The 27,203-nt window shown below is 39.6% G+C and overlaps 1 protein-coding gene across 1 annotated transcript; it reads right to left on the reverse strand.

Annotated features, from left to right (window-relative positions):
- Positions 1–928: 928 nt before the first annotated feature.
- LOC139950076 (bombesin receptor subtype-3-like) lies at positions 929–7,616 on the reverse strand. Its single transcript, XM_071948708.1, has 3 exons — positions 7,494–7,616; positions 2,138–3,549; positions 929–1,511 (listed from the first exon to the last, which is right to left on the reverse strand). The coding sequence occupies exons 2-3, from the start codon at positions 2,800–2,802 to the stop codon at positions 1,097–1,099; spliced, it is 1,080 nt and encodes a 359-aa protein (XP_071804809.1). The 5' UTR covers positions 2,803–3,549; positions 7,494–7,616; the 3' UTR covers positions 929–1,096.
- Between the last annotated feature and the right edge of the window lie 19,587 nt (positions 7,617–27,203).

Consider the following 27,203-nt stretch of genomic DNA (forward strand, 5'->3'; position numbering starts at 1 on the left):
ACGTGTGTTTACTGTACGCATTGCAGGCAAAGTCTGCCTTGAATGACGTCACAAAAGGGTAGGCGGAGTCAGCCCCCCAAATAACTTTATATATTTTTTAAACATATAAATCGTGACAAACAATTACTAACAAAATTGTTTTATTGTTCGTAAGCATATACTCTTATGTTTGAAAGAAGAAAAAAATCTATTTCCAAGTGACTTTAAGATATTGTCTTATGTTCTTTTATCAAATAAATTACAATTAAGTTTACACTATGGCTTTGAGCCGATACATTGTATTTTAAAATTATAAATCTGTTTAATATATAGAGTGATTTTTTGTGACAGTGAAATTCTAAATAAAATTTAAAAAACACAATGATTGAAATAATATTAATCAACGTTGTAATTATCCATTTATTGTTCATACAACAACAAAAAGTCATCAAATTAATTGATTAAAGCCAACATTCTTAAACCATTATTCATATATCGCGGACATCGTTGATATAGTTGCCAAAACAGGAATATGACCAACAATATGGTTGGTTAGCTCAATGTAGCGCAGGCGATTATGTCCCTCTATATGGTAAACTGTGTACAAATTTCTTCTGATAGCGCCCTCTGTTGAGTCTTCCTCCAGCCCATGTTAATTTCCCATATATGGGGGACAGACTCTCCAATAGTCTTGGTGCAAGACGTTTCTCGTTTCCTTTTCACACACACCGCGGCCAATTCACCGACAGCGCGCGCAACGACTCACCTGACTTATAGTCCACTCACCGCCGGAGAGTGGACTATAAGTCAGGTGAGTCGTTGCGCGCGGTGTCGGTGAATTCGCCGCGGTGTGCGTGATAAAAGAAAACGAGAAACGTCTTGCACCAAGACTAACTCTCCAAGGGCAGATTTCCCTGGGACACCGGTACGTTAACCAGGAGGTCGTTGGTTAAGATCCCGCTTAAGTATTTTGTCTTTGTTCAAACCTAATTCATTTAAAGTTTAGTCAAAACTCTTTCTGGTTTATTATAATTTGATAATATTTGAAATAAAAAGTCGCATCCCCTTTAAGGCGACCCCTTGCTGTCACTTCCCAGGTTGTATCCCACAATGAATGTTACTTTAACTCGGTTGAGTTATGCATATTTTCCCTATCAATATTTGTTACGTGGTGGCAGACGCCCCTGTAAACGGATCGCCTTCTGTCACACTGAGTGCGCTGCCTAAAGCATTTAAAGCACCCGATCAAACCAGCCCTGTGTTTAGAGCTAATGATAAAAAGAAGCCAGGGGTCTAAACACGTGTTCACGACTGGCATGACGATTCCTGCGTATCTCAGGCAGTCTGTTGCTGTTAGGGATACTGAGTAGACTACATCATCACTGGCGGATAGGATCCAGATGTTATAGAAGAAGTACGGGAACCAGCACACAGCGAAGAAGATGGTGATGACGAGCACAGAGGCAGCCAGGCGCTTGCGGGCCCACACTTGGCGATTCAATGCGGGGTTCGTCTGCAGCTGGCTCGGAAATCTGTTCGGACGTGGGAAGAGAACAAACAATATACATTTTGGGCAGTCAGTTTGGCTCAATGATTTTTTTTCTTCTTCTTAGAAAATCTACTAAAAATGTGGGTCAGTATAATCCGAAATTTATGTCAAAATGTGGGTCATTATGATCTGGGATCTTTGTCAAAATGTGGTGGTCAGTATAATCTTGGATCTTTGTCAAAATGTGGGTCAGTATGATCCGGAATCTTTGTCAAAATGTGGGTCAGTTTGGTCCGAAATCTGTGTCAAAATGTGGGTCAATTTGGTCCGAAATCTATGTCGAAATGTGGGTTAGTATGATCCGAAATCTATGTCAAAATGTGGGTCAGTATGATCCGAAATATTTGTCGAAATGTGGGTCAGTGTTATCCGAAATCTATGTCAAAACGTGGACCAGTATAATCCGAAATCTATGTCTAAATGTGGGTCAGTATGATCCGAAATCTATGTCTAAATGTGGGTCAGTATGATCTGAAATCGATGTCTAAATGTGGGTCAGTATGATCCGTAATCTAAGTTTAATTGCGGGTCAGACATGATTGAAGGACGTTGTAGTTACTCATCACAAGTTATTACATCTTAAGGTACTGAAATGCTTAGTTGACTAACCTCTTTGTACTCTTGAAGAGTGACACTGCTATTCTCAGATAATACCACCAAACTGTCACTAGCGGAATGACGTAACCAGTCAAGCCTCGGAAAGATTCGTAAAACATCGCCACTTCGGCATTATCCGACGTCGACCGACACTGTTGTTCGTTGTTGACAGCAAAATAAAGAGTTGGGGTCGGGAGCAAAATGGCTGCTACCCAAACGAAAATGACGACGCAGAAACTACTAGACATGCACGAGTCCTTCTCGTGTCGACGCGCCTCCATCCCCCGTACGATGGCAGTGAAGCGCTCCCGGCTTAACGCAACCAGGGCAAAAACGCTCGCGTACTGCCCAACGAAACCAAAATAGGCTTTGAGTTTACAACCGCGTGATGACAAATCCGAAAGTGGGTTAATCTCATGCTCGATGTAGATCGGTGTTGGGATGAGAATATAGAGCAAGTCACCAAGTGCCAGGTTAAAGATGAGGATATTGGGCGCAGTTCTCATGTGTTTGAATCCCAAAATGGCGTACATCATACACATGTTCCCAATTAAGCCTATACACAAAAGAACGGCCAGAAAAATCGGCACTGCAATCTTGAGAACGGCGTCAAGTGGATCCAATGCGATGCCATTGTCCCCGGTCGTAACGTTGAAGTCGTAACTCTCCTCGAACATCCCTTAAAGGATTTTGGTATCTTTTGCACGACACAAAATGTCCATAAGTTTACGTTCAACTATACAGTTTGAAGTTAGTGATGTTACAGAAAGGTTTGCGGTAACACCATGTAATGACTATCTCTAATGAGTTGGGGTGGTTCTGAAAAGAACCGTTGGTTTCAACTCGACGTTTCGATCAGTATGCTCTGATCGTCTTGTGGAGAAAGCTGGAGAAAGATAATGATGGTAGAAAGCTTCCGTTGAAATGTTACTTGCTGAGGTGGTGTAGTTTTTGAGAAATGAGAAAATCAACTTGGGCAACGTATTATTTTACACGACTTTTCTGAAAACATTGCTCGGTGACTTTCGCCCCCTTTTTTAAAACGTTTTAATCAAATCAAGATGAAACATCTACGGGTAAATAATATTCGATACATTTTCATTCATAGTGAGTATAGGGACTCATGTCGTGGCCAAACACTCGGATCTACAAAAAAAAACTTTAAAGGTGTCAAGAGTTCTGCTTCAAGTAGAATATTTCTCAATGAATGGTGAAACAAGACTTAAAGGTCTCTTTTCCCTTTCTGGATTCAAGCGTTCGAGTTGAGACAATTGGAAAATGATCCGAACTGACGTCCAAGTTGTATCACATATTTGTATATTTTTTGGCGCCAGAATTCTACCAGCTGTCTTTCTTAACAAGTGTTTTTCGTCGCAGATGGCGCCATCACTTCACGGTTGTCTATTTTACGACCCTCGATGAATCTGTGGAAAGATCAATATAGTTGAAAGTTAGCTAACAAAAATGATTTTATTTTGGTCTCGTCAATTGTTATCCACGTGACACAATTTCCAAGGAATAATAATAATAGACCGTTTTTATATAGCGCTTTTCACGCCGGAGGGCGTCTCAAAGCGGACCAGGACCCAATATAAAACACCCCCTGCTTGTCCGCGGAATTCTGCTCATAATACGGCCACCAACAAATTATAAGGTGTTTTTTATATCGTTCGTCGGCACACCATTCCACGATTAGAAGTGCATGACGTTTAAAGGGACACATTGCCTTGGATAGGACGAGTTGGTCTGTAAAAAGCGTTTGTAACCGTTTGTTATGAAATACATAAGGTTAGAAAGATGTTTCAAAAGTAGAATACAATGATCCACACAAATTTGCCCCGAAATTGCACTGTTTTCCTTTTATTTTGCGTACTAACACGGTCGGCCATTTTAATGGCAGTCACAAATTTGACTCCCACAAATGGCCGACCGTGTTAGTCGACATTTCCGTCCATATGCATTTCATAATAAACGGTTACAAACGCTTTTCAAAGACCAACTCGACCGATCAAAGGCAACGCGTTCCTTTAACAGTGTAAAGTCTCCAATAGTCTTGTCATGCTGACATAAAAGGAACATTCCAAACTGTTCATCATGTTTGTCTTGTCACTACAGTTAGCATACGCCGACAAAAATGCTCTATGAAAATATATTTCCATAGCACAACAGATATCTGCACTGCAGTCAAAATAATGATTCATGGTTTGAAATCTGTCACCTGACACACAATGTCGTAGATTTAATATGTCCCTATAATGGAATACACTTGTCTCCAATCGACCCTTAGTTGATTCGATATTACCCATAATGAAAATGTGATTAATTTGTATTGGATGAGTTGTTTACTCATTGTTTCATTATCCAGCATTGACCTCACAAGAATTTGTGCAGTCGTTAATTGAGTTATTTTAACCCATTTGTCTTTTGCAGCAGTCCTTTGATGGGGAAAACACGTGAGGAATGAACAACTGCTTGCGTTCACACTGACTGACCTATAGACTTAAGAAGGCCCAAACAAATTGAGCGGTAAGTTTCTAATAGATGTTTTTCCTTTCACATCCATGAATTCCAATAATTATTGTCGGTTATTTTTGTAAAGCTGTTCGCACTGACTTCTAAACTAAAACAAACTGATATGGTTAGTTTTTGAAAGCTGTTTTTGCGCTCACACTGAATTCCGAGAAAACCAAGAAATTGTATGTATACATCCAAACCAAATATTAGATTCCTATGGTGGTCGCCATAAATCTCAAAAGGCAAATTGACACGAACACTGTCGACTTACATGCATACACTAACACCCTATATAACACTATTTGTGTTTCTAGAAAGTTTCGACCCCCATTACTATACACATTGAAAGTCAATGACCAAAATATCGCCACACAGTTTACATTAACTTAAAGTTAACTTAACATAAAGTCACCTGGAAATAGAATTTTGTTTTCTTTCAAACATAAGAGTATATGCTTACGAACAATAAAACAATTTGTTTAGTAATTGTTTGTCACTATTTATATGTTTTAAAAAATATATAAAGTTGTTTGGGGGCTGACTCCGCCTACCCCTTTTGTGACGTCAATCGAGGCAGACTTTGCCTGCAATGCGTGTAGTAAACACACGTGCAAAGTACATGTACGTCCAAGTCGTGAGTTGGTACATTTCAAAAGGTGTTTTTCTGCATTCAGCAGCAATACACCTGGTCGGCATTGCCGGATTTTTTTTTTTTTTTTTTTTTTGAAACGTACAAACTCACGACTTGGTCCGTACATGTACTTTGCAATTGTGTTTACTCAACGCATTACAGGCAAAGTCTGCCTCGATTGACGTCACGAACAGCGCCCTCTCGGGTCGGGGTCTACTCTTAAATTTGTAAATAGCATAAGAACTGATTTTTTAAAACCTTAGTTAACTGTTTATTCACATTCCACTCATCAAAACACATATATTAGTGACAAAAGCTTTATTTTGAAAAAATACCACTTCCAGGTGACTTTAATACATTTCTACAATAATATGGAACGAGTAAATTCATCTAAAATTGCAAATACCTGCTGTCGATCAAAGGTCGTGAGACGTGAGACATTAAGAATTGCGTGCGTGACGGAAGAATTAGATTGTACCCGGACACAAGTAGCAGTAAAAACCACTATATGCCAAGTCTTATTTCTGAGTTTAAAATGCTGTGTATGGTAAACCAAAACAATGTTCTTTGTCACTCAAGCGATTATCACATTTATCTTGCGCGTGACGTCACACTCTCAAATATCGCCTTCAGCATATCATTGGAAACTGTAGACTGGTCCCCTGTCCTATCCGCAATGATAAGGCCAGTGAGCAAGTCTTGTTCTGTAAAAGGGGACCTAGTGTTGACATCCTCCTAAAAAAGTCAAGATTTGTTTAGTCAAGGGCCCTTTTGAATTGGCTTAGAATAAAATAAAAATCCCATTGAGAAGCGCTACGGCAGTGGCAGTTTTTGATGCACGGAAGCAAATTGCGAACAGTTACATTAATTTGATAAAATTAACATGTACGTCGGATTTAACTGCGAATCTTTACAACCATGAATACCTGGTAAAATGATGCTAGGTCAAATGTGATTATTAACGTAAATCACGAGCCTCGAATTGTGACAGGCTACAACAAAACTGTAGACTTGATTCATGGCACGGGGTTGGGACTTGAGTCAAGTCTAACAAAACTGCTGCTCTTGTTGCATAAAAAGTGCGCTAACCTCAGAGTACCAGCAGCATTGCACGTTAAAAAGGCACTTGACACCTTTGGTAATATTGTCAAAAACCAGTATTCTCACTTGGTGTATCGTAACATTATGCATAAAATACCAAATCTTTTAAAATTCGGACTCAATTTGGTGATTGAAATTCCAAGAGGATAACGAAAGAAAAACACCCTTGTTGCATTATACTCTGTGTGCTTTTAGATGCATACTTTATTATTTGAGTGACAATTACCTCTTTCTCAGAAACTACATTTTCAGGGAGCCGTTTCTCACAATAATATGAAATAGTAAAAAATACTATGAACAGCTCTCTATTGCTCGTTACCAAATAATTTGTTATGACAATTACTTTGAGCAATTAACATTAGTGTCTATAGTGTCTTTAAAGGATCCGGATACTTTTTCAAAATGTCCACAGATTTACATTAAACTTACAGGGTTTCAAGATAATGATAGTGGAAAGCTTCCCTTCAAATATTACTAACTAAGGTTGTGTAGTTTTTGAGAAATGAGTAAAACAAGTCACAAAATAGTTTTGGTCTCATGATATTATACCAAAACCATAGCATAACTGGTCAATACGTTTTTACATGCTAAAACTGAGACGAAAATTATTACTTTTACTCATTTCTCAAAAACTACAGCACTTCAGTAAGTAAAATTTCAAGGGAAGCTTTCTACTATCATAATCTTCAAACTGTGTAAGTTTAATGTAAATCTGTTGACATTGTGTTTTTTGTTAGGAAAAAGTACATTAAACCCTTTAAGCAAGGTGTTACAAAGTTACCCGTCATCACTCGTCAAAAGGTTTGCCAGTTTGTGTATGTTTTAATTATCAAAAATGTGTCAATGGTCACAATTGTTGCCAACAGTCCATTTAATATTATATAGTCAATTCAACAACAGTTATTCTCAGACAAGGGATAGACCGCAACAGATGCTCTACGAATAAAATTAATCAGTCCAAATTGTATATAATGAAGTCAATCGGTTGGAGTAACAAGTTCTAATAAAACGTAATAGCAGACAGCATGATATCAGAAATATTTGACTCTGTGACAGAAAACACCGTGATAACCAATAAGATTGTATTATTTTGATATGTCATAGGTAAAGTTAACGACTTACCTTATTCGAGTTAAGCGTGGACACTGGTAGGGAAATCATTCAAAATGTTGGAGCTTTTGGTCTCAATGGCGTTACAGATGTGGTATGTTCGCTATCTCCAAAGTAAACCGTACTCAGTTGTATACCAAAGTTCACGATCCCATACACTCAGTCGTGCGTGTCCTCTTATAATGGCTATACGTATAGCCAGCGGACATGCTCAGTATAAAAACAGCAATAGTGTACTGCTGGGCACCACCTAACAATGGAATTAAAGTAGTAGTCCCAGCCGATTTTCTACCTTCCGCCCAGGTAGTAGTTAAAAAGTATGACAGTTCTTTTCAGAACTGAGAAGTCTCGAAAAATCTGAAAAAAATCTACTCCACGGTAGTAGAATATTTAGCTAGCAAGACAGTTCTCTAAACAACACAAACTCTTATACCTCGCAAAGTAGATACACACAGGGTGTTAACGCAAACAAAATATAAAGGCCTTATTAATAATGGAATGCTCCGCGAAAAATAGCCACGCTGAGAATCGAAACTATTTAACATGTATAAAGTATAATTCCCGGAACTTGGCCGATCCATGGCCGGTCGGACAATTTGGCGAAGTGCTATTAAGTGTTGAATATTGAACTAGTAGTAATGCGCTGCATGCGGTTGTGGGGTATTTGTGACGTAGGATGCTGCAGGATTTGCATAGACATTGTAAGTGGATACCATAAAGCTGTGTTTCTACAGGTACAGTGGTGGCATATCCCTGGCGGCTACACTCATGTTCAAACAATGTTGTGGCGTTATTCTTAGCTGAGTACTCTCTAAAATGTAAAAGAGTGAAAAACATTACTCGTTTTGTACCACTCTTGCAAAGAGCCATACTTTTATGGCGGACAACTCTTTTTAAGAGTGAAAGACGGGTACATTCAACTCGATTTAGAGTGAAAATCGTTCCAATGTCGCTCAAAAAGATTGAGACATATCATGGAGGAATAACAGGGACAGATTGACTTTCACTCTCAAAAGAGTGAAACCGACACCACTCGGGACAAGAGAGTGAAACGGTCACTCTTTTACATAGGATGCGTTCGTTTAGCTTCCCTGGGTCGACACCGGTGTGTGGCAGTTGTTTTTTCCAGGACAAACGTGTGCAGATAATTACCCACGTTCGTCCTGGGAAAAACAACCCGCCATACACCGTGGTCGACCCAGGGAAGCTAAACGAACGCACCTATAGATATTATATTTTAGTGACGTATAGGCAATATGCTGCAGGATTTGCATAGACATTGTATAGTGGATACCATAGAGCTGTATTTCTAGGTAGTGGTGGCATCCCTAGTGGACGGGGGGGGGGGGGGGTAATACGTCTAGTATTCACAAAGCTGCTGTGAGGTTATTTTTAGCAGAGTACGGACGTCATGCCTAATTGAATCACTTTATGGTAAACATCGCTGGTTCTATACTGATTGATACACAATCCCCAAATAGATTCCATTTGAAAACTTCTTAAAACAATAAGCCTGGAAGCTACTATCTTTCAAGGTACTTGACACATTTGGTCAATTGCCAAAGACGATTATATTCTCACTTGGTCTATCCCAACTTGCAAAACAAATCTTTAAAGGCAGTGGACACTATTGGTAATTACTCAAAACAGTTATTGGCATAAAACCTTTCTTGGTGACGAGTAATGGGGAGAGGTTGATGGTATACAACATTGTGAGAAACGGCTCCCTCTGAAGTGCCATAGTTTTCGAAAAAGAATTTTCCACGAATTTGAGTTTGAGACCTTAGATTTAGAACTTGAGGTCTCGAAATCAACCATCTGAACGCACACAACTTCCTGTGACAAGGGTGTTTTTTTATTTCATTATTATCTCGCAACTTCGATGACCGATTGAGCTCAAATTTTCAAAGGTTTGTTATTTTATGCATATGTTGAGATACACCAACTGTGAAGGCTAGTCTTTGACAATTACCAATAGAGTCCACTGCCTTTAAAAGAAAATGGACTCTTGTTCATCGAAGTTTATTCGAATCTGAGAAACGATTCATGCACGAATCATACACTCAGATTCTTATTAATGATGACTGTTTGCAAATGCTGCTGTCAGGATAATGTTGTACCAGCTGATGAAACATTGATGATTAATCAATGTTCTTTTGAAAATACCATGACAATTTTTTGGAAGTTATCATCTATGTTTAGGATGAGTGGTTTACTTTGAGTTACCGAATCGATATAACAAATGGAACACTTCGCTGTAGCCTGAACATCTGACGTCACACTTCTAGGGTCGTGAATAAAGTCATACCTTCTGACCCGATAACATTTCCAGATGTTTCTTTAATCTGGCACTCATTTCACACGGAGATGCGCAGTCAATTCACACTTTATGTACCAACATACTAAAAACTGCATCCTTCGTGCACATTATTTTGTCTTTTCTTTGTACATATCAACATAGTCCCAATAGACCACCAGAATCCTTTAGAAAATGTAATGCGCCAAGTCAGTATCTGTAAAGATTGATTTGGCGCATTACAAATACATACTATTATTATTATTACTATTAGAATCCTTTTTGTTTTGCCCTTGGTCCCCATAAGGTACCGAATAAATCATGAACACTTGTTTATAAAACAACACTAATGTATACGCAAGGTTGGGCACAATCTGCATGCAGACGATGCAAAGTGCAAGCTGACCCCATGGGTGCAAGGTTGGGCACACTCTGCATGCAGACGATGCAAAGTGCAAGCTGACACCATGGGTGCGTTAGTGAGCTTCCCTGGGTCGACCCCGAACGGAAACGGAAGCTAAACGAACGGAAAGCTTACGTCACAGCACGTTTGTCCAATGAAATCATTTGGCCTGTTAGACCAGTGCCCGTCATGCGGTTAAAGACAGGGACCAGTCTAAATTCCTCTTTGCTAACTAGGCCACCGTGTGAATGTCCTGTGTACACCGTGTCGACTGATTTAATTTTCCTCCTTTCATTCTCGGATGATCGCACCTATCAGTGTTTTCTCATTAGAACACTAAGTACCAATGCATCAATAGACAAAATCAAAATGTAACGATGGACACAATCATGCAAGTGTTTTGGTCTCAACTAAGGAGTGCGTTTTGGCGGTCGATAACCAATAACTGTTTCGGTTGAATTGACCATTAGATAATCACTTGCTAATGACTGAAAGAGTTATCGGTTTCAGTCGCGAAAACGCGCCTCAGTTGAGTGTCCAATTTTAAGGGGAGAAGGTATTTGGTAACCACCCTTAAAATGAATGACGGTCAAATTTACTTGGGGTGGACGCCTAGCCTACATAAGCATGTTTAAACCAGTTTGTATCGTTTCACTTCTCAAAGTATATTGTACTGCATTTAGCATTATATCATTTCAGATGAATTTAAAGGGTCAAAAGATGTCTAGGAAAAGACCTTGATTGCACCAGAGAGCATGCGACCTAATATTTTCCCGGGCCGCAAAACGGGCCCGGACCCCACAAGGTAAATGCTGACTATAACGATGTCACCCATCTTGCAAGACAGATTGACGCTCATCATCACAAGAAAGCCAAACGTCTTACAAAAATGACCCGCAACGAGTTTTAGATGTGAAAGAGAACGTTCCAATCTCAACGTGTCAATGAAGTTGTTATTATTAAAAAAAACCTCACCAAAGAGACGATCCTCTACGAATCCCGTGAAGCACGAACTCGTTTGGCCACCATGCATTTTAACAGCTGAAGACATGCTGTAGGGGTGCCTAGAGGCTCTGACATCACAAGGTGTGGTTGTTAACAACACGCTAATGTATACACCACATCTTGGACATCAGACAACCCGATTAGTTCTGTTCGACATGTCTGAAATTCCAGACATGGGGAAAACATAAGAGATTGTTTCACTCAAAGATTCATACCCAGCGGGTGAAGGGAAGCTTAGCTCATGTTATATCCTTTTAAGTGCATTACGGTGTTTGTGAGCCAAACATCAATATCCCAGGTTGAGTGTACAGATTTAAACACATAAGGGAAAGATGGAAGGTACGAACTACCAAGACGGACTGAAGTGTCTGAGAGCCTAAATTAAAGACACTGGACACTATTGGTATAATTGTCAAAGACGAGTCTTCTCACTTGGTATATCTTAAAATATGCATAAAATAACACAGCTGTGATAATGTGAGCTCAATTTGGACGTCGAAGTTGTGAGATAATAATGAAAGAAAAAACCTTGTCACACGAAGTTTTTTGCGTTTAGATGGTTGATTTCGAGACTTCAAAATCTAAATATGAGGTGTCGACATCAAATTCGTGGAAAATTACTCTTTCTCGAAAACTACGTCACTTCAGAGGGAGCCGTTTCTTACAATGTTGTATACTATCAACCTCTCCCCACTTCTCGATACCAAGTAAGGTTTTGTGTTAATAATTGTTTTGAGTAATTACCAATAGTGGCCACTGCCTTTAAGTGCATTAGGGTGTTCGTGAGCCAAACGTCAATACACCAAGTTGAGGATACAGATTTAAATACAAAATGGAAAGATGGAAGGTACGAACTACCAAGACGGACTGACGTGTCCGAGAGCCTAAACTAAAGACACTGGACCCTATTGGTATAATTGTCAAATACCAGTCTTGTCACTTGGTGTATCTCAAAATATGCATAAAATAACAAAGCTGTGAAAGTTTGAGCTCAATTGGCCGTCGAAGTTGCGAGATAATAATGAAAGAAAAAACACTCTTGTCACACGAAGTTTTGTGCGTTTAGATGCTTGATTTCGAGACCTCAAGTTCTAAATCTGAGGTCTCGAAATCAAATTCGTGGAGAACTATTCTTTCTCCAAAACTACGTCACTTCAGAGGGAGCTGTTTCTCACAATGTTTTATACCACCAACCCGTCTCCCCGTTACTCGTAGGTTTTTTGCTAACCATTATTTTGAGTAATTACCAATAGTGTCCACTGGCTTTAAAGACAGTGCTCTAATAGTAGAGCAGAAGTGTGGCTAACTTATTATGAACTTGATTACTGCTCTATAAAACATAATGATCCAAACTATGTGTAACTCTTTGGTCAAGGCGGCCGCTACCCTAGCCCTATATAGGACTCTTCCTCTAGTACACAGTACAATACGAAAGTGTAAGGCCGCCAGGGCTACCGCTACCCATGCTTTGAATATTAAATACTTATGAAATCAGGTTGATGTGTGAGTGTTATTATTATGTCGTCCGATAGAGTAAAAGTATTTTGCATGCGTATATAAGCAAAGCGAAGGAGCATTAAATGCCGGGTTTTATTTTGTTTCTTGCAAATTTCCCCGCATGTTTCCATCCCAAAGGCAAACACTAATTGGCAATAATGTGTAGATGGGGGACCCTGTAGTTGTGTCGGTTTCTATAACAAATTTTTGTGGTGTTTGTGGGTCAGATTTGTTTCGGTGCATAGAGATGGGTTCCCGGTTTATCATCTTCACTATCATCTGATGCTGTGGGTTTTTCTTTCTTGTAGTTTTTCCGTGTGTTTTCAGGGTTACCACATGGTTACCAACAGTCAAAACACACATACACCGCAAGAAACAGAAGAAAAATTAATGCCCGCGGCATCCGTCTTTTACTACATATTTATGGGAAGTAGAGTCGGGCAGCGCGCAGTAGTCGCGCAACCAGCAGAGAGCACCCGCTGCAACTCGACTATCTCACTGCGTGGGACCATAAACGACTTGTCCACAATTCTACGATTAGCGCAGAATTTGGCGATAAACAGAGCTATGAAGTTGTGCCCTGTGGTCTTGAAAGAATTTTGTACACAGAACGTGTAGGGAACCATGGGGGAATGGGTTATCACTTGCGGGCGCCTTTTCCCGCCGCCGATAGCTTCATTCGACGGCGGGGTTTCAAGACAAGTGCGAACGTCATACATCTTGTGGAGGTTTCAATCGTCATATTTCCGGATACGAAATGGAAAATAAGTATGTTTAAACCTAAATGTTCACTTATATTGTATACTTGTACATGCTTACTATGGTGTTGTAGATAGGGATGTGAATGTCAGTGAAGACGTTCGATTTCAATCGTTGGTTTCGATTTGTAAATTCGCACGACGTAAAATACGTATACATGTATCTGACATGACATAGCACGACAAAGTATAGTGACAGGTAATCTAATAACCTGGCAAGCTCGGTGCGGTGTTCCTCTTGCTAAATAAATACTAGGGACCAATTGTGAGGGACCCCAACGGAAATAAGCCAAAGAAAAAAAAATTGGCTTAATTGGGTTATCCTTGTTTTGTATATTTTTGTGTCCTATTTTTTATTGTATTCGAAATTAATTTATCTTGTCTCATCGTCTGTTTCCGATTGCTGTCTATGTATTTTTGACAATTTTGTATCCAAATAAATTCAAATCAAATCAATACACGTTCTGTCAATGATAGTAAACCTGGCATGCTACGCGGTGTGTTTGCACTGTGTGTACTTTATTAAAGCACCAAGTTGGGTATTTCATAGAAGCCCAATGGAAATAAGCTAAAGATATTGGCTTACTATTGGGTTATCCCTGTTTATTGTTGTGTCCTATTTTTATTGTGTTCAAAATTAACTTATCTTATTTCATCGTCTGTTTCCGATTGCTGTTTATGTATTTTTGACGCGTTTTTATCCAAATAAATACAAATCAAATCAACACACGTTCTGTCAATGATAGTAAACCTGGCATGCTCTGCGCGGTGTCTTTGCACTGTGTGTACTTTATTAAGCACCAAGTTGGGTATTTCATAGAAGCCCAACGGAAATGAGCCAAAGATATTGGCTTACTATTGGGTTATCCCTGTTTATTGTTGTGTCCTATTTTTATTGTGTTCAAAATTAACTTATCTTATTTCATCGTCTGTTTCCGATTGCTGTCTATGTATTTTTGACCCGTTTTTATCCAAATAAATACAAATCAAATCAACACACGTTCTGTCAATGATAGTAAACCTGGCATGCTGCGCGGTGTCTTTGTGCTGTGTGTACTTTATTAAGCACGAAGTTGGGTATTTCATAGAAGCCCAACGGAAATAAGCCAAAGATAATTATTGGCTTACTATTGGGTTATTCCTGTTTATTGTTGTGTCCTATTTTTATTGTGTTCAAAATTAACTTATCTTATTTCATCGTCTGTTTCCGATTGCTGTGTATGTATTTTTGACGCGTTTTTATCCAAATAAATACAAATCAAATCAACACACGTTCTGTCAGTGATAGTAAACCTGGCATGCTGCGCGGTGTCTTTGTGCTGTGTGTACTTTATTAAGCACCAAGTTGGGTATTTCATAGAAGCCCAACGGAAATAAGCCAAAGATATTGGCTTACTATTGGGTTATCCCTGTTTATTGTTGTGTCCTATATTTATTGTGTTAAAAAAAAATTAATTTATCTTATTCCATCGTCTGTTTCCGATTGCTGTGTATGTATTTTTGACATGTTTTTATTCAAATAAATTCAAATCAAATCAAATCAAGTCAATGATAGTAGCTTGGCATGCTCTGCGCGGTGTCTTTGTGCTGTGTGTACTTTATTTTGCACCAAGCTGGGTATTTTATAGGAGCCCAAGATATTGGCTTAGGGTTTTTGTGTCCTATTTTAATTGTGTTCTAAATTAATTGATCTTAATTCATTTCTCCCATTGTTGTGACGGTTTCGATCGTCATAATTTAGGATACTGAAATGAAACTTAAGTATATTCTTATATACTTATGAACTTATGGTAAACGTATTTACCATGGTGTTGTAGAAAGGGATGTCAATGAAAATTATTGCTGGATGTCGGTGAAGACATTCGGTTCCAAACGTAGGTTCAATTTGTAAATATAACACGACTATCTCATTTTTAATGAAAGTAATTTTATAGGCAACTTACTAATAGCCTCGCATGCTCTGCGCGGTGTCTACCTCTGTGCTGTGTCACAGTGTGTACTTTAGGGACCAAGATGGGTAGTCAGAGACATCCCAATGGTTTATTCGGTTATCCTAGGATCGGTTATCCGAGTTATTTTTTTACGTGTTCTTCCATCGTCTTTTCTCCTATTGTGTATGTATAGTTAACATTCAAATAAATTCAAAGTGTTGTTCTTGGCAGGGTATGACCTCGATATTGTGAGAGTTTTTAAGAACTGTAATCAGAGGATAATTAATTTGTTCTACTAGGGTCATTGGTGCAAACATGTACTTATATGTCTACATGTGAAGTTAAAGTCGCCATTAAATATTTATAAATATATAACTGTTTCCATGCATTTCTTCTTAAAGATTCCCTTTTTTTAGTCAATTTGTAAACAAAAACCCCCTTTGAAAAGCACAACATTAGAGGCAATTTTTATGTACATAAAAAAGGTTGATCGGCTTTAAGCGCAAAATTGGGTATGCTTGCGGCGCCTTTTCCTGCCGCCAATTTGCTACGGCTGCGTCTGACGTTGGGTGTCGAGTCCTACTTGTTGAGGTTTCAATTGTCATAATTCCGGGTACTGAAATGGAACTAAAGTATATTTTTATAAACCTTAACATTCACTTATTGTGTACGCGCTTACTATGGTGTTATAGAAAGGGATGCGAGTGTCAGTGAAGACATTCAGTTCCAATCGTCATTTTCAATTTGTGAATATAACACGACTATAGGGCCTACTGACATGTTATTGATAATAATTTTATAGGCAACATGATAGTAGCCTGGCATGCGCTGCGCGATGTCCTTCTGTGAGGTGTGTCATTTAAGCACCAAGTTGGGTGTTTCATAGGAGCCCAACGGAACTAAGCCACAGATAATTGGCTCTTGGGGGTTATCCTTGTATATTTTGGTGTTCTATTTTTATTGTGTTTCTAAACTAATTTTTCTTATTTCATCGTCTTTTCGCCTATTGTTGTGTTTGTGTTTTGAATTTTTTTTTTTATCTGAATAAATACAAACCAAATCAAATCAAAATGTTGTTCTCGTCAGGGTATGTTATTGTAGTATATACACTAATTGTACAAAGACTGTGGTGTCGATAGGTATTTTTATTGATTAGTCTGGTCCGTGTCATTTTTTATTTTTTTATTTTTTTTATTTTTTTTACTTTCTGTTTTTGGTTGCTTTTGTTTTTTGTCCTTGTCATCCTAGTCCTTGTCTGTCTGTAGAAATTATCCTAATATCTGTAGTTATTCTCTTCAAATTGTATACATTGCATCCGTCCTTCATTTTTATGTTCATAAATATTTGTTTTCTAGTGTACGCTTAAATTGTTATTGTCGACCTGAAAAATAAATGTTCATTTGTGGGATGTTTTTAAGGAACTGTTATCAGTGGATAATAAATTTGTTCTACCATGGTCATTGGTGCAAACATGTTCCTGTTGGTCTACCTATGTTATTTAATAAATAAAAGTCGCTGTTAATATTTATAAGCGTATATTGGTTTACATGAGTTTCTTCATAGAGAGACTCCCTTGTTTGAGTCAGTTTGCTAGATGTCAGTGAAGACATTTGGTTCCAATCGTCTGTTTCAATTTGTAAATATAACACGACTATAGGGCCTGTTTATATTTTTAATGATAGTAATTTTATAGGCAACTTGATAGTAGCGTGCTGCTCTGCGCGGTGTACCTCTGTGCTGTGTGTACTTTAAGGACCACATTATGTATTTCATTGCAACCCCAATGGAAATAAGCTTTATTGGGTCACCTTGGATATTTTTATAACCTTGGGATGTCAAGAGATGTTCGAACTGAACACAAAGTCAGTAGGGCATGCCAGTCTTTTATTGGCTCAATATTCATGTAAATGTTAACGTTTTGATAGAATGGCTTTACAAACCAACCCTCTGCTTTGATGAAATTGTAAACTGTACACGGGGCAGTGTACTGTAGTATGCACAGACACACGTCGTGCGTGGCGGTGTATGGCGCGGCCATCTGCGGGACACACTCACACCGCACAAATCAGCGCACTGACCAATCGAGCAAACGATCTGCATAAATTGGTGTTTTTTGTTATATGAATAAGGTTGTCTTGAGAAATATAAAGGTGTATTATATTAAACAAACAGGGTTGTCAGCAAAATCTTTGTTTTTAAAAGCTCAGTATAAAGTAAGGGGGCCAAATTGACACTTTTCAAATGTGGTGGGGGGGGGGGCAACGGCCCCCCTGATGTCACTGCCGTTCAGCCTTCGCACTTATTGTTAGACGTATTTTTTGTTAGAACAATGAGAAAAAGACGTGATTACCATTGGTGCTACAGCTTGCTATAGGCAAGAGGTAACGACCCCTGGGGTTCCCTGCATTAGGCATGCTCCGGCTCCCGCCGGGCAGTTAATCTAAAACACAAATTTCCCATTATGGGGCTAGGACACGATTATCCTCAATGAGCATACATTCTACACTATTTTTGCACAGTCTGGCTCTGTAGTGTTTTTATTGTTCGATGTGTAAGGCAATTGAGGGGGAACCAGACGCGTAAAAGGTCCCATTATGCGGCTAGGACACATTTCTCCTCGCTTAGCATACCCTCTACACTGGCTCAGTCTGGCTCCTGTATTTTTTATTCCCTTTTTGTATTTATAAGGGTATGTTGGGGGAGCCAGACAAACGGTTAGCTTCGGTACACGCGAGCAGTGGGAAAAAAAATTCCGCTGGAGGTTTGCATGCCAGGTTTTTGCTTAATCAAAATTGCCGATAATATTGAACAAATTGTGATATATCAACATTTTCTGTATTTCGATATGATTAAAAGTGTTACATCCGTGGTATCTATCTCAAAAAAACGTTGTGTGTTAAGTATTTTCGATATATCGACGGACGTTATTTAGCAGAACAGTCAAAAATAAATATGGTTACGCGGATGTTGGTCAGTTAACTGGTTAACCTTGTAACTGTCACTGTTAAATAGTCTCTACTGGTCATTTTTTGTGGGTTGGTTCTGACAGAGTGAAATAAAATTTTGAACTTGTGTTTCAGACAAATTTTAATATTGTATTCGCTTTGTGTGTTTTTTTATCCACTGTTTTCGCTTTTAAATAAACATTTTATTTGGTTCTAATTCAGTGTATTTATGTCATCAGCCAATTGAACAATAAAAAACACATTGTGCCAATCTCTTTTTTATATGACCCTGGATTATTTCTTCATTTTCATATAACTGCTTCATTATTTGCTTACTGATTTGTTGGTTTTCCTGTAACCTTGTGATTGTAATACCTTATAATAATAGTAAAAATAAATTATTTTTTAATTCTTTAATTTGATGCATTTGTTGAGTCCTACGTGGTGATGACGTTGTTAGAGAACTGTTTCTTCCTCGCAGTCATCTGTTTTCTGATCATCAACTAACTTTCTATGGATCGCAGTCATCTGTTTTTCTCAGCATCAACTCACTCTCTATGGATCACAGTCATCTGTTTGCATAGCATCAACTAACTTTCTATGGATCGTTCTCCTCTCCAACCACGACACTTTTGGAATGCCGAAGTCACCCACCTCATCTATTAATGGCCATGGACGTATGAACTTGAAACACTGATAACCATTTTCTTAGTGGTGTCAACCATTAGGCCCCTCGTATATGGAGCGCTCTACGCGACCAAGGCTATCGATCGGTATTAGTTAGGTGTAGGTGGGCATTAAATATCTTATACACTGTTACCTATGTTATATATGTAATGTTAACAAAACTTTTAGTCCCTAAACAGGTTGCCTGGTTACTAACTGTATTCTTTTTGTTGTCTAGCAGGACGAGGCCCTTTGATGTATGGAGCGCTCTTTGCGGCAAAGCGAATTGGTCGGTTCTAGTTAGGTGGGCATTATATATCTTATACACTGTTACCTATGTTATCATATATGTAATGTTAACAAAACTTTTAGTCCCTAAACAGGTTGCCTGGTTACTAACTGTATTCTTTTTGTTGTCTAGCAGGACGAGGCCCTTCGATGTATGGAGCGCTCTTTGCGGCAAAGCGAATTGGTCGGTTCTAGTTAGGTGGGCATTAAATATCTTAAACACTGTTACCTATGTTATCATATATGTAATGTTAACAAAACTTTAGTCCCTAAACAGGTTGCCTGGTTACTAACTGTATTCTTTTTGTTGTCTAGCAGGACGAGGCCCTTTGATGTATGGAGCGCTCTTTGCGGCAAAGCGAATTGGTCGGTTCTAGTTAGGTGGCATTAAATATCTTATACACTGTTACCTATGTTATCATATATGTAATGTTAACAAAACTTTAGTCCCTAAACAGGTTGCCTGGTTACTAACTGTATTCTTTTTGTTGTCTAGCAGGACGAGGCCCTTTGATGTATGGAGCGCTCTGCGCAGCTAAGCGAATTGGTCGGTTCTAGTTAGGTGGGCATTATATATCTTATACACTGTTACCTATGTTATCATATATGCAATGTTAACAAAACTTTATTCCCAAAACAGGTTGTTCCAACTCGATCCTACTCTGCGGTAGTAGTTGTAGACTGGCACTCTACCTAACAAGTTTCTATGATACTTGCGAATATGGGAATACATGTATATTGTAGGGATACAAACTCTTTATGAGGCGGTGACGTTAATAGCGAGAAGTCCATTGATCCAATAAGAAAACCTTATGTGCGGTAGTAGGTAGACTGGCACTCTACCTAACAAGTTTCTATGATACTTGCGAATATGGGAATATATTGAAGGGATACAAACTCTTTATGAGGCGGTGACGTTAATAGCGAGAAGTCCATTGATCCAATAAGAAAACCTTATGTGCGGTAGTAGGTAGACTGGCACTCTACCTAACAAGTTTCTATGATACTTGCGAATATGGGAATATATTGAAGGGATACAAACTCTTTATGAGGCGGTGACGTTAATAGCGAGAAGTCCATTGATCCAATAGGAAAACCTTATGTGCGGTAGTAGGTAGACTGGCACTCTACCTAACAAGTTTCTATGATACTTGCGAATATGGGAATATATTGAAGGGATACAAACTCTTTATGAGGCGTTGACGTTAATAGCGAGAAGTCCATTGATCCAATAAGAGAACCTTAGGTGCGGTAGTAGGTAGACTGGCACTCTACCTAACAAGTTTCTATGATACTTGCGAATATGGGAATATATTGAAGGGATACAAACTCTTTATGAGGCGGTGACGTTAATAGCGAGAAGTCCATTGATCCAATAAGAGAACCACCTTAGGTGCGGTAGTAGGTAGACTGGCACTCTACCTAGCAAATTTCTATGATACTTGCGAATATGGGAATACATGTATATTGAAGGGATACAAACTCTTAATGAGGCAGTGACGTTAATAGCGAGAAGTCCATTGATCCAATAAGAGAACCTTAGGTGCGGTAGTAGGTAGACTGGCACTCTATGTTACAAATTCCTATGATACTTGCGAATATGGGAATATATTGAAGGGATACAAACTCTTTATGAGGCGGTGACGTTAATAGCGAGAAGTTCATTGATCCAATAAGAAAACCTTATGTGCGGTAGTAGGTAGACTGGCACTCTACCTAACAAGTTTCTATGATACTTGCGAATATGGGAATATATTGAAGGGATACAAACTCTTTATGAGGCGTTGACGATAATAGCGAGAAGTCCATTGATCCAATAAGAGAACCTTAGGTGCGGTAGTAGGTAGACTGGCACTCTACGTAACAAGTTTCTATGATACTTGCGAATATGGGAATATAATGAAGGGATCAAAAACTTTATGAGGCAGTGACGTTAATAGCGAGAAGTCCATTGATCCAATAAGAGAACCACCTTAGGTGCGGTAGTAGGTAGACTGGCACTCTACCTAACAAGTTTCTATGATACTTGCGAGTATGGGAATATATTGAAGGGATACAAACTCTTTATGAGGCGGTGATGTTAATAGCGAGAAGTCCACACGATCCAAGAAGAGAACCTTAGGTGCGGTAATAGGTAGACTGGCACTCTACCTAACAAATTCCTATGATACTTGCGAATATGGGAATATATTGAAGGGATACAAAATCTTTATGAGGCGGTGACGTTAATAGCGAGAAGTCCATTGATCCAATAAGAGAACCTTAGGTGCGGTAGTAGGTAGATTGGCACTCTATGTTACAAATTCCTATGATACTTGCGAATATGGGAATATATTGAAGGGATACAAACTCTTTATGAGGCGGTGACGTTAATAGCGAGAAGTCCATTGATCCAATAGAAAACCTTATGTGCGGTAGTAGGTAGACTGGCACTCTACCTAACAAGTTTCTATGATACTTGCGAATATGGGAATATATTGAAGGGATACAAACTCTTTATGAGGCGTTGACGATAATAGCGAGAAGTCCATTGATCCAATAAGAGAACCTTAGGTGCGGTAGTAGGTAGACTGGCACTCTACGTAACAAGTTTCTATGATACTTGCGAATATGGGAATATAATGAAGGGATCAAAAACTTTATGAGGCAGTGACGTTAATAGCGAGAAGTCCATTGATCCAATAAGAGAACCACCTTAGGTGCGGTAGTAGGTAGACTGGCACTCTACCTAACAAGTTTCTATGTTACTTGCGAGTATGGGAATATATTGAAGGGATACAAACTCTTTATGAGGCGGTGATGTTAATAGCGAGAAGTCCACACGATCCAAGAAGAGAACCTTAGGTGCGGTAATAGGTAGACTGGCACTCTACCTAACAAATTCCTATGATACTTGCGAATATGGGAATATATTGAAGGGATACAAAATCTTTATGAGGCGGTGACGTTAATAGCGAGAAGTCCATTGATCCAATAAGAGAACCTTAGGTGCGGTAGTAGGTAGATTGGCACTCTATGTAACAAATTTCTATGGTACTTGCGAATATGGTAATATATTGAAGGGAAACAAACTCTTCATGAGGCGGTGACATTAATAGCGAGAAGTCCACACGATCCAATAAGAGAACCTTTGGTGCGGTAGTAGGTAGACTGGCACTCTACCTAACAAGTTTCTATGATACTTGCAAATATGGGAATATATTGAAGGAATAAGAACTCACTCCGGTGCAGTGACGTTCTGAGCGAGAAGTCCGATCGATCCAATAAGAGAACCTATGGTGCGGAAGTAGGTAGACTGGCACTCTACCTAAGAGGTTTCTATGATACTTGCGAATATGGGAATATATTGAAGGAATAAGAACTCACTCCGCTGCAGTGACGTTCTAAGCGAGAAGTCCGATCGATCCAATAAGAGAACCTATGGTGCAGAAGTAGGTAGACTGGCACTCTACCTAACAGGTTTCTATGATACTTGCAAATATGGGAATATATTGAAGGAATAAGAACTCATTCCGGTGCAGTGACGTTCTGAGCGAGAAGTCCGATCGATCCACTAAGAGAACTTACTCTGCGGTAGTAGGTAGACTGGCACTCTACGTAACAATTTCCTTAGATACTTGCGAGTATGGGATTGTATTGAAGGAATAAGAACTCACTCCGGTGCAGTGATGTTCTGAGCGAGAAGTCCGATCGATCCACTAAGATAACCTACGGTGCGGTAGTAGGTAGACTGGCACTCTACGTAACAATTTCCTGAGATACTTGCGAGTATGGGATTGTATTGAAGGAATAAGAACTCACTGCGGTGCAGTGACGTTCTGAGCGAGAAGTCCGATCGATCCACTAAGAGAACCTACTCTGCGGTAGTAGGTAGACTGGCACTCTACGTAACAATTTCCTATGATGCTTGCGAATATGAGATTGTATTGAAGGAATAAGAACTCACTCCGGTGCAGTGATGTTCTGAGCGAGAAGTCCGATCGATCCAATAAGAGAACCTACTCTGCGGTAGTAGGTAGACTGGCACTCTACGTAACAATTTCCTAAGATACTTGCGAGTATGGGATTGTATTGAAGGATAAGAACTCACTCCGGTGCAGTGACGTTCTGAGCGAGAAGTCCGATCGATCCATTAAGATAACCTACTCTGCGGTAGTAGGTAGACTGGCACTCTACGTAACAATTTCCTATGATGCTTGCGAATATGGGATTGTATTGAAGGAATAAGAACTCACTCCGGTGCAGTGACGTTCTGAGCGAGAGGTCCGATCGATCCAATAAGAGAACCTACTCTGCGGTAGTAGGTAGACTGGCACTCTACGTAACAATTTCCTAAGATACTTGCGAGTATGGGATTGTATTGAAGGATAAGAACTCACTCCGGTGCAGTGACGTTCTGAGCGAGAAGTCCGATCGATCCATTAAGATAACCTACTCTGCGGTAGTAGGTAGACTGGCACTCTACGTAACAATTTCCTATGATGCTTGCGAATATGGGATTGTATTGAAGGAATAAGAACTCACTCCGGTGCAGTGACGTTCTGAGCGAGAGGTCCGATCGATCCAATAAGAAAACCTACTCTGCGGTAGTAGGTAGACTGGCACTCTACGTAACAATTTCCTACGATACTTGCGAGTATGGGATTGTATTGAAGGATAAGAACTCACTCCGGTGCAGTGATGTTCTGAGCGAGAAGTCCGATCGATCCAATAAGAGAACCTACTCTGCGGTAGTAGGTAGACTGGCACTCTACGTAACAATTTCCTGAGATACTTGCGAGTATGGGATTGTATTGAAGGAATAAGAACTCACTCCTGTGCAGTGACGTTCTGAGCGAGAAGTCCGATCGATCCAATAAGAGAACCTACTCTGCGGTAGTAGGTAGACTGGCACTCTACGTAACAATTTCCTGAGATACTTGCGAGTATGGGATTGTATTGAAGGAATAAGAACTCACTCCGGTGCAGTGATGTTCTGAGCGAGAAGTCCGATCGATCCACTAAGAGAACCTACTCTGCGGTAGTAGGTAGACTGGCACTCTACGTAACAATTTCCTGAGATACTTGCGAGTATGGGATTGTATTGAAGGAATAAGAACGCACTCCGGTGCAGTGACGTTCTGAGCGAGAAGTCCGATCGATCCACTAAGATAACCTACGGTGCGGAAGTAGGTAGACTGGCACTCTACGTAACAATTTCCTATGATACTTGCGAGTATGGGATTGTATTGAAGGAATAAGAACTCACTCCGGTGCAGTGACGTTCTGAGCGAGAAGTCCGATCGATCCACTAAGAGAACCTACTCTGCGGTAGTAGGTAGACTGGCACTCTACGTAACAATTTCCTATGATGCTTGCGAATATGGGATTGTATTGAAGGAATAAGAACTCACTCCGGTGCAGTGACGTTCTGAGCGAGAAGTCCGATCGATCCAATAAGAGAACCTACTCTGCGGTAGTAGGTAGACTGGCACTCTACGTAACAATTTCCTAAGATACTTGCGAGTATGGGATTGTATTGAAGGATAAGAACTCACTCCGGTGCAGTGACGTTCTGAGCGAGAAGTCCGATCGTTCCATTAAGATAACCTACTCTGCGGTAGTAGGTAGACTGGCACTCTACGTAACAATTTCCTATGATGCTTGCGAATATGGGATTGTATTGAAGGAATAAGAACTCACTCCGGTGCAGTGACGTTCTGAGCGAGAGGTCCGATCGATCCAATAAGAGAACCTACTCTGCGGTAGTAGGTAGACTGGCACTCTACGTAACAATTTCCTATGATGCTTGCGAATATGAGATTGTATTGAAGGAATAAGAACTCACTCCGGTACAGTGATGTTCTGAGCGAGAAGTCCGATCGATCCAATAAGAGAACCTACTCTGCGGTAGTAGGTAGACTGGCACTCTACGTAACAATTTCCCATGAGACTTGCGAATATGGGATTGTATTGAAGGAATAAGAACTCACTCTGGTGCAGTGACGTTCTGAGTGAGAAGTCCGATCGATCCACTAAGAGAATCTACTCTGCGGTAGTAGGTAGACTGGCACTCTACGTAACAATTTCCTATGATGCTTGCGAATATGGGATTGTATTGAAGGAATAAGAACTCACTCCGGTGCAGTGACGTTCTAAGCGAGAAGTCCGAATCGATCCAATAAGAGAGCCTACTCTGCGGTAGTAGGTAGACTGGCACTCTACGTAACAATTTCCTATGATACTTGCGAATATGGGATTGTATTGAAGGAATAAGAACTCACTCCGGTGCAGTGACGTTCTAAGCGAGAAGTCTGATTGATCCAATAAGAGAACCTATGGTGCGGAAGTAGGTAGACTGGCACTCTACGTAACAAGTTTCTATGATACTTGCAAATATGGGAATATATTGAAGGAATAAGAACTCACTCCGGTGCAGTGCATTCTAAGCGAGAAGTATTATCGATCCAATAAGAGAACCTATGGTGCGGAAGTAGGTAGACTGGCACTCTACCTAACAAGTTTCTATGATACTTGCGAATATGGGAACATATTGAAGGAATAAGAACTCACTCCGGTGCAGTGACGTTCTGAGCGAGAGGTCCATTCGAGCCACCAAGAGAACCTACAGTGGGTAGTAGGTAGACTGGCAATCTCTTGGTTTTTTTTTTTAAGAATCTTTTTTTTTTTTTTTTTTAATAACATGTTTTTACCAGTTTTTGCCTTTTTTTAAATTTCCCTTAACAACAATTTTTTGTGTTTGTGTGCAGATGGTGCCGGTTAATTGTTCATTCCACTTATCTTAACTCTGTAAAGTTAAGAACGAGAAGTCCACTCGATCCTTTAAGAGAACCTACTCTGCGGTAGTAGGTAGACTGGCACTCTAACTAACAAAACCCTATGATACTAGCGATTATGGGAATATATTGAAGGAATAAAAACTCACTCCAGGGAAGTGACGTTCTGAGCGAGAAGTCCACTGGATCCATTAGAGAACCTACTCTGCGGTAGTAGCTGGTAGACTGGCACTCTACCTAACCAAACCCTATGATGCGAGGGCTTGAAAATTTGGGATTATGAAAAATAATAAAAACTCACTCCGAGTTAGCGGCGTTAATAGCGAGAAGTCCCCTCGATCCACCAAGAGAACCTACAGTGGTTAGTAGGTAGACTGGCACTCTCTTGCTTTTTTTTTTTTAAGAATCTTTTATTTTCAATTACTTGTTTTACCAGTTTTTACCTATGTTTGATGTTTTAATTTTTTGTGTTTGTGTGTAGATTGTACCGGTTTATTTGTCATTTCCCTTTTCTTAACCCTGTGTAACTAAATAAATTTAAATGTTGTTGTGTTTTTTTAATCAGATTTGTTGGCCGGTTACTTTTATCGTGGGGATCAAAGGGCTAGGAACGGCCAAGAATGTGTGTGAAGTATTGAGCAACTTCTCACTCATGAAACATTCTATATGGCCAGCGTCTCAAATAGCCTCTCCTAGTCAAACTCCTACTGCCCGGCTTCCCGTGCCGATCCCTGTTTAGAACAGTGGGCAGAGGTGTGTTTTAAGCAAATGACAGTACGTACCAGAAAAAAACATTGACCAAATCCGCAGTTTGTCACTAACGAGAGGGTTCTTAATGAGTAGTATTGTTTCTTTGTTACTTTCAGGTCACATTTCAAGGTTCAACATATCCAGTTACTAGGAAGGAAGAAGACAATGGGAAAAGGATTCTGTTTTGACATTCCTGCTATTAATCTGCTCATAGAGAAAATAGAGGTGAGACAACATTCTCATTAAACTTCAAAATGTTACTGATCTTATGAAAAGCGCTTGGAACCGTTTATAAAATGTTGAAAGTAGAATTTAACTAAGCACATTATGCCCAGCATTTGCACAGTTTTTCTAATGTTCTCTACTAACATGACACACCAGCTTGTGGAGTCAAATGTTATACTCCA

The sequence above is a fragment of the Asterias amurensis genome, chromosome 17 (genome assembly GCF_032118995.1).
Source record: "Asterias amurensis chromosome 17, ASM3211899v1".
NCBI classification, from domain to species: Eukaryota; Metazoa; Echinodermata; class Asteroidea; order Forcipulatida; family Asteriidae; genus Asterias; species Asterias amurensis.

What these genes read in the sequence shown, in the direction of transcription:
- LOC139950076 (XM_071948708.1), bottom strand. Translation starts at nt 2,802, where the DNA reads ATGTTCGAGGAGAGTTACGACTTCAACGTTACGACCGGGGACAATGGC. An exon ending in CTCTTCAAGAGTACAAAGAG is followed by an intron (nt 1,512 to 2,137) that starts GTTAGTCAACTA and finishes ACGTCCGAACAG; the next exon opens with ATTTCCGAGCCAGCTGCAGA.